The sequence below is a fragment of the Vanellus vanellus genome (genome assembly GCF_965231255.1).
Source record: "Vanellus vanellus genome assembly, chromosome: Z".
Lineage (NCBI taxonomy): Eukaryota > Metazoa > Chordata > Aves > Charadriiformes > Charadriidae > Vanellus > Vanellus vanellus.
Window position 1 is genome coordinate 59,884,200 of NC_138908.1, and position 15,521 is coordinate 59,899,720.

General features: G+C 40.2%; 1 protein-coding gene across 2 annotated transcripts in view; it reads right to left on the reverse strand.

The window, feature by feature from the left end:
* Window positions 1-1,570: 1,570 nt before the first annotated feature.
* The window catches only part of ZNF366 (zinc finger protein 366), a gene marked incomplete at its 5' end in the record, with an annotated part of 32,087 nt that continues 18,136 nt past the window's right edge, over window positions 1,571-15,521 (reverse strand). For both annotated transcript variants that reach the window (XM_082497834.1, XM_082497833.1), the window contains 4 exons: window positions 1,571-2,207; window positions 4,740-4,914; window positions 10,617-10,808; window positions 12,993-14,320. In XM_082497834.1, the coding sequence (XP_082353960.1) occupies window positions 1,672-2,207; window positions 4,740-4,914; window positions 10,617-10,808; window positions 12,993-14,291 (2,202 nt within the window). In that variant the 3' untranslated portion in view covers window positions 1,571-1,671. The remainder of the gene's footprint in view (window positions 2,208-4,739; window positions 4,915-10,616; window positions 10,809-12,992; window positions 14,321-15,521) is intronic.

A 15,521-nucleotide genomic window follows, 5' to 3' on the forward strand; every position in this document is an offset into this window, starting at 1 on the left:
CAGGAAAAACAAAACCAACTTCTGCAACCTCAGACTACACAAACCCAGTTTTATATGATGAATAAGGGCTGCTGCCCTGTGAGCGTTGATTACCTGGTAGGTGTGAGAATTATTAGTTCTCTAAGGTGAGTGGTTTCTTATAATGGCAGAGAGCTGCAGCTACATGGCTCTAGACTTAGCAAGCCATAAGTATATAACTATATTGAATTATTACTTGCTATATATAAAGCATGATAGCAAGGTATTTCAAATCAAGAACTTGGCAGGTAAGTGAAGAAGGTAGTAATACTTGGAAAAGATGTACCAGATATGTAGATTTTAATATTTTGAGCTGGGATGTCAGAATGACATAGGACTAATTAAAGGATGAATTAAACATTTATTTCCTTATAAGCAATAGGATGGTATGGGGCTGTTTGTCATCTATCTTGAAGATACAGGAATCAAGGTGCTGGTCAAACTATTCATGCAATTAATAGAATGTGCTTAATGGAATGTGCTTTTAGCATCTTTGTTACGAACATATAATTGCATGGGAATCAGAGGTTGAAAAGTTGGGAATGACTCAGTAAAAAGAGTGCTAGTGGAATTCTTCTGAAAGGCCTGGAGCTTACTAGTCAAGCCATGTTGATAAGGGAAAATTTCTAACTCCGATAAGAGGAAATCCAAAACCAGTTTTCCTTTGTGAGGTACTGCCTGCCCTGTAAGGGCTCTTTGCTGGCATACCTTCTAAAATAAAATCTGATCAGACCTGTGTATTTTGAAATCATCCTTGCTAGCCAAGATAAACTGAAGAGATAAACAGCAAAATTGCATCATTTTCTCAATGAAATTACTCTTACTGCTTTATGTTTAATTACAGCAAGACTTGCAAATGCTACATGCTGCTGCTGCTCGTTAGATGTATTGGTCTGAACAGACAGTAGAACAAAATGTCAACACAGTCCATGCTATTTCACTTGAAGAATTGCTGAATACGCCTGTACTGACTGAAACATAGCAAAGCACAAACATCCCTTGTCCCAGAGGAAAAGCTTCTGTGGCTGTAATAAATTACAGTCCTTTCAAAGCCTTACAGAGCTGCCTTTCACTATCTCACAAGTCATTAGCATTTCTTCTTAAATTGTTTCCCATTTCTCATTGTAAGTTGTTGAACTAACAGTCACTTCAGTACATGAAAGTATTTGGACTGTGTTATTTCTAACAGTGACAGCACTTTCATGCACACCATGTTTAACAGTACTCATGCTTATACTGTCAAATACTTCGTATTTTCAGATTTTTTTTTGAGACATATGGTTAGAAGTGTTCATATATGTTTAGTCAGATAATAAATCAAATGCTAAAGTATGTTGGTTTTTGATAACCAGAACATTGCATATAAGTCTCTACCACCTCACATAAGTGAAAATAAACTTCTGTACCCACTCCATTGCCTGCTTATACATCAAATGGATAAGTATAAAAATGTTATTGTTCAATATCTGTTGCATTTCTTGGTGACCTTGGACTGTTTTATTCTTTTAATGTATGTGTTTTACCTTAAATTATTTTTATTAATTTGGTTTGTTTATTTCTAAAGACTACTACAATCTTCCAGGCTTTGGTAAATTACAGTTCATGTTAAAAGCTATCTGGTTCCCATTTTCCAGCTGCTTTTAAATGTCCTTTTCAAATGCCTATAAGCATTGCTTGTTTTTCCATTTTTCTTTCCAGCAATTCTTTCAAACTCTTGTTCCTGTGCTTGAAATACAAGTAATCAGACAGAGAGTGGCCAAGTCTGGCCTTTTCAAAAGATCTAAAGCTGAGGTGTTCTTTGTTGTTCGCGAGGTCTCTCTCCCCTTGGCTCTCCTGTTTGTCTGAATTTCCTATTCTCTTCTCCAGTCCTCCCTCACTTAGCACTTCTTCCCTCTCATTGCAGTAGGACTCTTTGAAGTCCTTCACCGTGCACTCAGATTTGCCAGACAGATCTTGAACTGCGTACAGCTTGTTGTCATCATGGTGGTACATGGCAGGGCTGTACCGCTCTGCCTCATAGCAGTTGTCTTCCTCTTCTTCCTGACATGAGCTTCCCTTGGCACTCTCTCCATCCGAATGAAATGAAATTCCCTTTCCTTGGCTTTTCTGGGAAAGATCAAAGGGCTCTTCCTGTTCCAAACTTCTCAAGACATTTGTCTGGGACAGAGCAATTCTTCCTCTTCCAAAACCTTGTTGTGGTTTGAGGGGAGGACAAAAAGGAACAATTTATATATAGGAAATTTTACCACATGATACATGGTTAAAAAACAAAATGTGAGGCGGCCTTCTATTTCATATTTTACCTTTTTTCTTCCACTCAGCTATTTCCAAGTATTCTACGGCATCTGCTTTGAGATGCTGTTAAAAGGAGTACTATTGTATACGCTTCACAGCTAGGTCAGGACACAGAAAACATTGTGCTGTGCATGCCAGACGCTTGATGAGGGAGCTAGGAATAAAAGTGAAGTGGCCTGGCCTCTTGTAAACTATTTTTGCTAGTGAACCTACCCACTTCCTCTTTCCTTTTTTTTTTTTTTAAATGAAAACTTTGATCTAAAGCATCACAGGCCATAATCAAAGTCCCAGGTTTTGTACATTTATTTTCTAGAGGAGTCGAGCAGATTTAAAACATGTTAATGTGTTTGTTCTATGGACACTCTGGATCAAAGTTACTACCTTAAAAATGAGAAGACAATCAAGTCTCAGCGGCCTATGACCTCCACTCTCCTTGAATTTTCCTCATTCATCCACTGAGAAGCCACTCATGCCACTGAAAAACTCTGTGCACTAGCCAGTGCTTCAGCTTGAGGAAATCATTACAAAAAAATAATGATCTTGCGATGTGCAGTATAAGTCTGAGCCTGGGCCTGGTTTGTCTTAACATGTGTCAGAGTTTCTCCTTTCTTGCTATAAATCTGGACATTACCCAGGAGGCATCTGTGGACTCAAATACGCTCTGAGCATCAGGATGCACCGAAGAAGTTTCAGGCACTGCAGGCATAGCCCATCTTCATTAAAAGAATGGTGACACTACTGGGATGAAGATCAATATTCGCCAATAGCAATTATCCATGAAAGCCACTATTTTACTCGCTTTGTTTTGTTCTGTTTTTTCCCCTCAGTAATTGAATCCACTTTCTGCAGGATCTATGCAGCCTCATTAGATACAGCTGCTACTTTGCAACAGGTTGTATTTGTTAAAATGGTTCATGAGCAGGTGGCAGCCCTTACAAATTGTCTTGTGTCTGATAAGCCTCAAGGGCTGAAGAATCTCTGTGTACTGAAAAGCTCTTAGGCTGTCTTCAATTACAAGCAATTGTATAACTAGCATGGTGCTGTAGGAGAGTTACAGAAAAAAAAAAGAGCCGTTTATTTCTTTACCCGTTAGGATCTTTGTAAATTTTAGGTCGAATGTCATTACAGTGTGTGCTTTACGTATATGCTAGGCTGGCCTAAAACCTGAATTTGAGGAACACGAAGAAACCTTACCCATGAAAGAACTGTTTATCCAGAAAGTCTTAACAAACAAAATATTTTGGATACTCAATCTCTCAAAACGATCCTCCCTAATTCCCCCACTTCTTTAGATAGCATTGGCATGTGTGCCACACGACACTCACTTTAGAAAGTGTATGTGGAGGGTGCGAGATAGGAAATACTTTGCAGAATACCCTGGGTAGTCAAAAATCCATATACTTTGAGATGGGGGAGGAGTATCTCCTCCTGTCCACATGCTTCTTTGTAAACTGGGTCTTGAGCCTATGGCCTTCGCCTAACATCAGCTATGTCAGGATGGTACAAAATAACCGTATCTTGAGCAGAGAGGGTCCTGAACATAGAGCCATTCAGGCTTCCATTCCCATTCCAAACTGGAATCCAATAAGCAGTGAGCAAGACCCATGAAATCTTCTAGGTTTTTTTGCTTCTGTCAGCTTTGAAGGAATTTATGATTTATGATGGATCTCAAACATGAGAAAAAAACTATAAAGTCCTAACCAGAGATGTGCTTGGGGAAAAATATCTGCTTGTCCATGGCTGCAAGGCTGTGGTCTATCAGCTTCTGGGAATCAAGCCCCTTGAAACTGTAACATTTATTCAAAAATAATGGAACTACTCCCTCAGTCAGGAAGATCATGTCATCCAATCATTCCCCTGGCCAACTACATGTGGCATGGTCTCACTAAGGCTGAGTCTCCCCCAGCTCACTCCCATTTGTGTCTCAGGGTACCCACATACTGCGAGAAGCTCTGCAGTGCTGTGGATATTGCACCTTCTCACAGTGATGGATGGGGAGCACTGAGCTTAAGTACAAGAACGTTTGGTATAGCTTGATAAACCCTCTGCTCTCACACTACTGACTGTATTCTCCCTAATACCTGATGGCAGCAACTTAGTGCACTAAAATTATTTCCTTTGTGCTCATAAATACTGTCTCATTTTGTCTCCATCTATTAATCCATCTCTATCTGTACCTCTGTGTCATCAGATATGTGGTCTGAAAGGTCTCTGAGACAAGGGTCGTTACCTTGGGGATCTCTGATCTGTAGCACTGGAGTAATATAGATAGTTAATAACAACTTCCCAGGCCTATGGGATTCAATCTCTTCCAATAGCATTGGATCTATGGTATGGGAATGTGGATCTGTGGTATAAAGCCCCTTTGGGTTTACTGGTACACAACTTCAAATCTCTCAGAGAATAACCTTGCTGAAAAATATTACCTTGAGAATGAAATCCTCTTTCCATGACCCCGTGTTTGACTTTCATGTGCCTGGTTAGGTTCCCCTTCAAGGTGAATTTGCTGGGACAGTAGAGGCACTTGAAAGGCTTACTGTCCGAGTGCAAGTGCATGTGTCCCATTAAATTGTGCATTCTGTTAAATTCCTTTCCACACAGCTGTCAAAAACAGTAAAAATGAAAATGATTAGTTCAAAGGGGTAGTTCCAAGGAGAACATTTTAAAAGGAAATAGGAACTATCTACTTTTCTCAACTTGAGCCCTGGCGGCTTCTTGATGCAATTTGTTTTTTCTTCAAAGACCCAGGCAAAAATCCTACAGACAAGAATGTGTGGTTAAGTCTGATCTCTCTCTGGCCTTCTGCACTGCTGCCAATTTTTAAATTTGGTGACTAGAACACACAGTCAAGGATTCCCCAAAAGCAGAGAGTAGTGTTGCAAGGAGCGGAGAGGCTTAAGTGAATAAACTGGAAGGCTCTTAACTTGAATGAAATTCAAAGTATAACTTACTGCCCTGGTGAACCATTTCATTTGCAGTTTATAAATCTAGCCCTTAATCAAGGAAAATGCCAGGCAGAGATGGAGATACAAAATAAAACCAAGGAATGGTTTCTGTGAAACAGTCAAGCAGAATATTACTTCTCCTTAAGTGGAAATGAAATGGCTGCACATTTTGCTTAAAGCTAGAAAAAGCAATTCCCTTTTTTCTTTGTTTCTTGCTCCCCCATTTTTCTGTGATCCTCTTATCTTCTGTTTACCAACTTCTGTGTTTCAGTGTCTCTGGTGAGTAAGGTGGAATTTAAACAGTCATGGGGCTGCAAGAATGACTCAGCTTTCCCTGAAACACATTCCTGCCAGCTCAAGCCATTGATCATGCAAGTTTCCCTTTGATGAAACAATAAGGGTGGGTTTTTTTCATTGTTGTTGTTTATCTAGATGGGTCCTTTTGTAGTCTGGTCCCTTATAAATCAAATCTGTTTTCAAGACATGAGAGTTTGACATCACTATTACAAGCTTCTAGTCTTACTTGTCTTCTGGCCTTTCCTTATCAGGATTTATAATTTTATTCACATTCAAGTGGCTATTTCCATCTTCTGCAAACTTCTGTGTTTGCTTTCCACTTCAGGTCTTTTTTTCTAATGGCTTTAGACAAATGCTTTCACCATCAGATTTTTTTTCCACCCCCCCACAATCTTCATTACTATATGAGCCAGAATCACCATTACTGAGCAACTGAAACTTACATCAAGCAATGTACTCCTCTGGGAGAAAATTAGTAAAAACCAATTACCGAGATTCCACCAAATTCTTGGTCTAATCTGCCTTTATTTTGGTAGTACAGAAGGTCTGCTTTTTGATTCAAATTCACCAAACCATCACCTGGAATATCTGGATGAAATGTAGATAGTGGAATGATCCCTGGTGAAATAACACTGTATCCTAGCCTTTGCATTTTAAACCATCTCTCGAGGGAAAAAAGAAACAGTGCATTAATTTAAAAATTTGCAGACGTATTGTTTTTAAATAAAAACTAAAGCTGAGTCAATGCTGCGAAAAGGAGTCTGTAAATACTTGCTTTTAAAAAATATTTCCTTCAGCTGCACAAGTTCTCTTTGGTTATTTGCTCTCTGTGATTTTGCTAAAATGAACATTCTAGCAAATAAATTTATAAGTGAAGTGTTCACCAAGACAGTGGAGGGGAAAAAAAAAAAAAGAATAGCCATTAAAAATGAGTTATTAATTTATAAAAGTAAGACATCTGATTCCAAATGTCATCCATGCACTTAGGAAAGAGGACTGTCTCTTCTTTGCATTCAAAGAAAGCTAATATGCTGGTTGACTTACATTCAGGAAAAATAAATGCACTAAAAAGCCATTCTGAAGTGTTGGGAGGAAACAAAGAGGAGAACACTGATGAGCACAGAAAATCTGCAAGGGGGAACAGCAGCTGATTGTATCTTGACAGCTGCTGGAATGACCTCTGACATGTCAATATCTCTCTGGCTACAAGAATGCCAATGATAATACCTCTCTATTACCTCTCAGCAGAAGGCTTCTGGTTATCTGTTTGTATTGTGGCTGACCTGTGTTCTCACCAGCTTTTGCTTTCTGATAGCTAGGTCTTTACTTCTCTATCTAAACTGGTAATCAGGGAAAATCATGTGGAACAGGTAAATGGCTAGAGTATTTCATGCAAATCTATATCTTTGTAATGTACTGAGTATTAAAATGGATATAGTAGGAGCATTTATATTTTTTTCTGTCAAGACAATATTTATTTCTGTTTCTTCGTAATGAAAAGACAGGGGACTTTGTAAAGGATAGTTTCTTACAGCATGTAATTTTTGTCTCTGTATAAAGGGGGTAGATTTTCCATTTCCCTAAGTCATGCACAGTCTTAGGGATGTGTAATGTGTTCCTGTCCTGAAATCTCCTCTGGGGACATGAGGAAATGGTATTAAAGAGGAGAGGTGTGGCAGGAAAATGAAAGAAATGCAGATATGAAAATTGTTTTTCAGAATGATGGCTCTGTGTGGCATGGTCTCTGGGTAACCTATGCATTTCTAAAGACGCTAGACAACTTTCAGTCCACGATCCAGAGGGTGAAGGGAGCAGATTTTGGGCTCACATGCTGGAATACAGCCACTCAGAGCTATCTGGGGTTTCTCAGCTACTGCTTAAAGAACAGCCTGAGTGTGCAGACCAAACTAGGAAGGTGTACAAGATTTTCTTTCTCTGTGACCGGGCAGGGGTGTGAGCACTGATAAACAGAGTGTGAAAGATGATCCTGAGCCAGTTGCATGAGAGGGAGCTCCAGCAGAAGTCACCACAGAGCACCTAAGCACTCAGGGAGATGCAAGGCTCATGCAAGAGATCTTGGGATAGCAGGAACAACAGGGTTTACTTGTGGACCTTTTGTTAGGCCGTCTACTTTAGTCAAAATAAAATACAAACCCTGAAGGGAAAGACCACAGCTGCAAGTCTGCTGAACACACTTTGTTGCACTGGTGAAATGAACTTCAGTACAGTTTGCTAGAAAAGCTGAATTATTTCAACACTAGATTTTGACTTCTGAAGACACCACATGAAGTATCTCCCTTCTAGATTTGTTAGTCTGTTTGGTTTCTTCCCAAAGTACTTATCTCATATTTTCCTTGGTTTTGACTCCTGATCTAAACCCATGATTTTAGATGGGGGAAAATGTGGAGTTCAAAATATTTGCTGCAAAGTGTATTTGGCTGGGCTGAAGAAAACTTCATTGCATTCTTTATTGGAGGTCTGAAACATTGCTGACTTCAGCACTAAAAGCAACTGTAAATTTCATAGAAGCTTCCTCTACAAATCAGAATTAGCAGTACTGCACCCGTTGGTGCAGCTCCTTCAGAACACTTCAGTGGGTTGTGTTTTGTTTTTTTTTTTAAACAGAAATAAACAAGGCAGCATGGGCTTAGGCCTTTAAAAGCTACAGAGAAGTTCACTCTTCAGAGAAAAATCAAACACAGATCCAGGGTGCAGCTGGATGAGGAAACAGAAGGGACAACTATTTGCTACTCCCTCACTTCAGATAGTCTGTGCTTAGCTGTGATTAGACGCATAGGAAAGCCTCATGTTTTCTTTTTCTGTGAGAAAAAGGTAAAGAAAACCATTGCATGTGGTGAAGTAGAAAGGCTACTGCTGTGCTCTCTTTCCCTTGCATTCTTCTTCTTCTTTTTTTTTTTCTTCATAAGAAGGGTGTTCCTTTCCTCAAAGAGAGAGGGAGAGGGAGAAAGACTGTAAACTGTCCAAAAGGACCGTGAGAAAACAGGAAGCTTTGAAAAGTACAAGAGAAAGCAAGATGAAATCTATTTGCAGGCGGTTCCCCAGGGACATGTGAGCCATTGTTAAGCAGGCTGTTCATACAGCTATATCCTTCCTTCTGCTGAGGAGGAGCTTGGTGCCAAAAGGCTGCTATCTGGTCATTGCCTTAACCCTCTGAATACCAGCCAGAAAGACTTGCTCGAGTCTTTCAAGGGTTCTGCCAGAGAGGCAAGGGATGTTCCTAACACCAAAGAGCAATCCCTGATTCTGCCTTTGCTTGTTGTTACAACCTCAGCTCCGTTCAGGGGCACTGGTCTTGATTCGTGCCCCTTCAGCCATAGGAGAAACTGGTTCTCTGTGCTTACTTGTTTCTTTCCTCTTAGGAACATTGGGTGGGGACAGACAAGTGAAAAAAAAAAATAAGAAAAACAGGTGTTCCTGTAGAGCTTTTGTTACTGGCTGGAAAACACACTGGTGGTACTCTGGCTACTGGTTCAAATTATTGCCATCTCCAAGTTTTAATCGTCTGTCATCTCAAACCCTAGCCTGAGCACAAACTTCCAGCTAATCTGCACACGCCTAAAAAAATAGTGTGGGTCCAGATACTGCATCCAGAACAGCTGATCAAACAATTGAGCTTCTTTTCTGAAATTTGAGGTGTCAGAAGAGAACTTTGACCAAATGGGAACAAAAAGACAGGTTTGCAGGTATTCTGAAAGAATGAAAGTGTCCAGTAGACTTGACACGGAACTACCCAAGCATTTCAGTAACAGACATTGTTTTATCAATATAGGCTAACATAAGTCCTAGTATACAAAATAACATTTTAATAGGACATAAATTAAAATGGAAAAAAATGCTGAAGTTGAAAGGCTTTGCTGTTATGTTTTCAAAGTGAAATGTTTCAAAGTTACTAAAGCAAAATGAGGAAGTCAAAAAGATTCATTTTTACATTCTGCTATTAGAATTATCACTGAGTGCCATATTTTCCTATGACATTTTGAAGTTCTACATTTTTCAAGAGAAATTTTTCATTCAGCTGTGCTTCTCGATGAAAAGTTCCTTTCAAGAAAATATTTAATTCCATAAAGATGTTGGATGCAAGAGTTCTAGAAATTGCTTCCAGATCAATCTTCAGTTACTTAGGCATAAACTGGGTAATACGCTCCACTCTGTATTTATAGACCTCTTAGAGCAGATCAAAGTGGGAATAAAACCTACAACCTTTGACTTCACAAGGTATGACTGCAATAACGAACCAGGTAGGCAGCAAAAGGAACAGATGTAGTGTCCAATACTGAGTAAGAATATAAACATGAATAATTCATAAGGAAGATATTAGAGATGAGCATGGTCAAGAAAGCCAAAGCCTCGAGGGGTTTATGGGAGGGAGGATAAGAGAGGATGGAAAAGGAATGTCGACTTCCAATGTGCTGGAGGGAGGCAGCAAACGAATTCACACAGGATCCTAAAAAGGCCACATGCTCTCAGAAATTTTTTTTTGTTGGGCTACCCATGTCCTGGCCTGAATTTCATTCTGGTAATTACACCTGGCCCATTCAACCCCTTCTGCAGTTGTATTTTGCTGTGGTTTTCTTTGAGTCCTTCCCTGAACTGTTGCATAGCATCACTGTGTGAAGCAGTGGCTGCTGCTTTTCCATGGTCCTCTGCGGCATGCACGGCTTGATCTATGTTTTTAGTCAGTGATTCAAGCTATTAAGCACTTAGACTTCTGTTTGGATGGCTGTACTGAGCAAATGTCAGGTATGTTTAGTGTCCTCAAACCGCCGTGGCATTTAAATGCTCATGAAGCAGAAAAAAAATATTTGAGGATGAAAGTTACTGATATTGAATGTGAAGGGAATAAACCACAGATATTTGCCTCTGTTATTTTGTGCTACATAAGTAGAATCTGGATAAAGAAAGAAAACCAGGCTGCTTTATGCTAATTTAAATGCAACTGCTGTATGTGTTTACAAGTCTTGTTTTTCTAATTCTACCATATCACAAGATTATAGTATCACAGAAATTATCCAGTGGGCCTCTGCCACCAAATGCACTTACCTTGCATTTAAAGGGTTTGACATCAGAGTGAACAATCATGTGGGCCTTGAGAGTCTGCTTTTGCACAAAACTCTTGAAGCACAAGTGGCATTGATAGGCTCTGATGTTGGTGTGGATCAAGACATGTCGCTTCATGTTGGCCAACAGAGTAAATTCCCGGCCACAAATTCCACATTTGTGCTCTTTCACCCCCTGTAAGAAAAGAAAAGAAAAAACAAACAAACAAACAAACAAAAAAAAACCCAGAAAACTGAAAACTCTGTAGATGGAAAATTTTCTAGATCATTTAATCTTCAGTAGAGCAATTATGAATTATTCATTCTGCTTTAGCAAAGCAGGTAATACATTTTTTCACTTCTAACATCATTTGCTCAAGTAATAGATACTTATGAATTTTTTTCCTGGCAAACTCTTACAAGAATCTGAGAAGCAGAGAAGGCAAATAAAGTGGAAGCTTAACGAAATAATGTGTTTTGTTCCTATCAGTAAGTTTACAAATCCGTGAGAGGTAGTCAGCAACAGAGCTTCTCTGTCCTACTCTGCTGCTTACGTAAAGTATTGGTCAAATGCATACACTTACTGACCAAGAATTAAAGCTATCCAGTCAAGAGACTAAAGTGGTGCTTGCCTTTTATAAATGAACATCATTGAATTCTAAAAAAAGGCATAGCCCTGTTTTGAAGAAATCTACAGAAAATAATCTGAAGTAACCCACACATAGTCAGGCAATGTCACTAAAAAAAGGATATATATGTTACGTTCAAGGACGAGAAAAAAAACTGTTCACTTTTAGTGGGACCTGCCCTAACCCTGATGGAGTGATCTCATTTTATCTGGTGTTTACAGAGCATTTCTAGCACCTTTTATGCCACCCAGTCAATTTACTAATGCATAATTCAATATTCTTGCTCACACCCACGTGGTCTAACTGCCAGCTCCACAAAAAGTCATTTAGAGCCTATAAAAATCAATGAATTTACCACCGCACACTTTAAGAGTTTGAGTATAACTTGCTGAAGGTAATGACAATTTACTAGTGAAGTGGAGAGAGCAATTATTCTTCCTGCAGGCCCCTGTTACAAAGATGACTTGAAACCATCTCTACAGTCAGTAGTTTTCACAGTTAATTGCAAAGCTAAAACTGTGAACACCAACAGTGGTTTTAAGTGTCTGCCTATTTGATGAGAGGCTGCATTTGGGCAGCTAAGTACTGTTAATTATGTTCACAGCTGAATCCACCTGCAGCTGTGGACAAAGAAGCAGAAGCTCTCTAAAAGCTCAGGGGCATTGCATTTCCTGTGACAAAAAAATTACCAAGTCTTAAATTAGTAGAATTTTACATGGTAAATCCAAAAACCAGGGAATCTCCAGAAAGAGCTGAAATTATAATCGTGTAGTAGGGAAGAAAAAGCAAATGTGGAAGTAGAGGGTGCTGTCTTTTTAAAGAAAATTTGTCTATAAGACTGAAATGCTGTAGTTTTCAGCATTTTTAATGTTTTTCATATAAAAGCCAAAACTCAAGTGTTAAAGGAAAAATATTCAAAGCTGGAAATGAATTTTTATAAAATATGTGGGGTTTTGACTTGTCTTAACAACATTTTTGTAAAGGTGGATAAGCCCATTTCAGACATTCTTGAACGGAACAGTTACATTTTTCCTATTTTTGAAAGTGATCTTTCCGAAGTATTCCAAAACCTGCTCCTAGCCTAAACCGACCCTGCTGTCTTTGCTGTCAGCAGTGGCATGACTGCCACTTGGTACGAATTGGCTGGAATTGTGGTCCTGCTTGTCTACTTTTAACTGGCATTCTGGATAACTTATGCACAAAGGGGAATATTATTTTTTTAGGTTGTTTGGGTTTTTTCCCCCAAACATCTCATTATAATAATTCTTGAAAATCTGATGAGTAATAATATACTCTCTTTTGCTGCATACAGTCTACTGCAAATCCAGCTACTTCCCAATTAAAGAAGCAAGTCTTCTACTGGTTTTCAGTAGAAAATTTCTGTTAGAATTTTGGGGGGATTATGCAGCTCTACAAAGTTATGTGATGCTACGGAAGGTCATTCTGAGGACAAAACCTAGAAATGGAGAGATGAGTACAGTTTGGGGAACGAAGACAGGTGGTTTGATTGGACTTCTGTTGACAACAAAGCGCGTTTCTTAAGACTAACAGAGACTTCTAGCTTCTACTGCTGCCGGCGCTGCTGGGGCTTTTGCTCTGCATAAAACTCTCCAGCTGGCAAAGGGCCAGCGTGAGGCTCTATAGACTGATTACCTTCTTTCCGAGGAGGTACGCACGTGTGTGTTTGGTAGCCTGTAATCCTTGTGCTACCTTCCGACGCAAGGTGAGAGCGCAGCCCGTTGATGGCTTACCTTGTGAGTTAGGGAGTGCTGTTTGAGGTGGTGGGGCTGCACGAACTCCATGCCGCATTCAGTGCAGATGTACGGGCGGATATCTTTGTGCTTCATCATGTGGTTTTGCAGCTGGCTCGGGTACTGGAAGGTCTTATCACACTCAGTGCAATTGTACTGTATAGGGCCACGGTGGGTTGTTAAGTGTCTCTTCAGCTGGGCCAGGGTTGGGAAGTCCAGACCACACTCTACACAAATGTTCTCTCGGCCGCTCTCGTGCTTAGACTCGTGTGCTTTCAGCTCACTGGGGTAGGCAAAGCCTCTGCCACAGATCCTGCAGTTGTAAGGCTTGATGTCACTGTGCTGCATCATATGTCTCTTAAGGTGACTGGTTTGGGTGAAAGCCTTGTGGCACACCTGGCACTTATGTGGCCGAGTGCCCTGGTGTGTCAACATATGAGTGTGCAAGTGGCTCAGCTGCTTGAAAAGCTTGCCACATCGGGTGCAGGCATGTGGCTTGATGCCACTGTGCCCCAAGATATGGGTCACCAAATTGTACTTGGATGTGTAGGACTTCTCACACATGGGACATTGCCAGCGTTTCTGTTCACCCCCGACATCAACATAGTAACTGTCATCTATCTGAAGGTTGACATCTACTCTTTCCACTTTCTGTTTATTTTCACCACTTTCTTTTACTTCAGCCCTCCTGAAGGGCGGCTCTGGAGGTCTTTTCATTTGAAAGGGGTTCCTGAAATGAAAGTTTGGTGGCACAATAAAAGGAAACATTAAGCTAGGGTGGACTTTAGGATAATAAGGGTAAGGAGCCTGCATGAATGCTGGGCTACTGGGCCATGCCACGTTAGGCTTCACTGGTTCTTGCTTAATGGGCTTGGCTCCAAAGTGCTCCAGAGTTCTGTAGAACTGAAAACCAAAGTTGCAGAGGTCAATCATCTGGGAACTGTACTTGGGCTGTGCCGGCTGCTGGAACACCAAGGGGAGACTGGAAGGGCCTATGTCATTGTGATCTTCAGGTCTGTCTGGTGGTGATGAGGAACCCTCGAAGGCGATAGAAGGTGGCATTTTTGTTGGCATGCTCTTGCGTTTCCGAGACCCTCCTTCCAAGGACCCCTGGAATGTTTCCATGTCTCCAAGAGGGGGAGGGCCATAGCGGAAATGTGAGAGGTGTGGTCTGAATTCTTCACCAAATGGAGTTGTTCTGTGTGGCTTTGTAATGGGGCTTAGCGGCTGCAGGCAGCGGGAGAAGGGAGAGGCTTGGGTACTGTCCACATTAAAATTTGTTTCTTCGTTCTTCATCATATTTGATTTTTTCTGTGTTGTCCAAATTCCTTAAAACAAACAGAAAAGCAAATCTCTTTATTTTTTCCTGTTTTCCTGGGTTTAGCATTTTATTGTCTATTTTATTGTTTTGGAGGTTGTTGAGTTTTTTTCACTAAATGCAACTAATGGGTCTAAGGCCCCTCTAAGACAAAAGCCTTCTAAAGCAGAATTAAATTGGTTAGTGGACAACAAAGAGGCTTTGGTCTTCCTGTCGTAGAATTAGTGGTTTAAATCAAGTTTGATCCATACAACATCTTTGCAACATAAACATGCTGTACCATGACACACTACTTTACGGCTGAATCTGCATGGCAATGTTTCTGCTTAATTTAATTCAGCCAGGCTGTTTGTGGGCAAAATCCTGTCCTTGGCTGTGCATGCACAGGCTCTAGAAATTGGCGGTGCATCTAAAGGATATGGCACTACAAACAATAATGTGCACATTTATTATGGTTGTGACATGAAAAGCCAAAGCCAAAAAGTATTAAACTTCTTTGTATCATTAACATGTGCTGCTGTGAAAGAAAACAATGGCCAAGTGATCTAAGGACACTGTGTACCATCAGGTTTTGCGCTGTGTTTCCTGGCTTCTCTCACTTTGTATTGTAATAAGAAGGCGGAGATTAATTTATTTTCTTTGTTTTAATCCCAGCAATATTTACCTGGCAGATTTGGGGGAGGAAAGACCTTTGACGACTCTCCAAATTACATTCAGTTTTATAGACTTAATCTAGGGGTTTTTTTTGTTTCTAAACAGGTGGGCAAAATCTCCACTATAAAACTAATTATAGAATTAACATCAACAACGCCCTAGGTCTCCAGAGTAATTGACACCTAAGAATGCTCCGTGTCTTTGTAGTGGTACAGTGTGACAAGGCAGATTAATAATTGCCTTCTGGCAAAATTTTAATTCCCACTGATCATACAGGGAGATTCTCCTGAATTTGGGGTTCATCTAAAATATTGGTTATGAATTTGGTTCATCTTAATTAAGGCTGCTGCCTTTTGCCTTGGTTCTCGAGGGGTGCACTTATCTGCCTGTGTGTCTGTCTTTATCTGTGTTTGTGTACACGCATCTATCCAACCAGGCGGAGGTTATGTTGGAAAACTAAACATATTTTCCCTCTGTCACCTGTGACATGCTGATGCTATTTATAACACTGTTCTTGGAAATGATGGGTGGATGGCACGAAGGTGGTTGGAGTACTA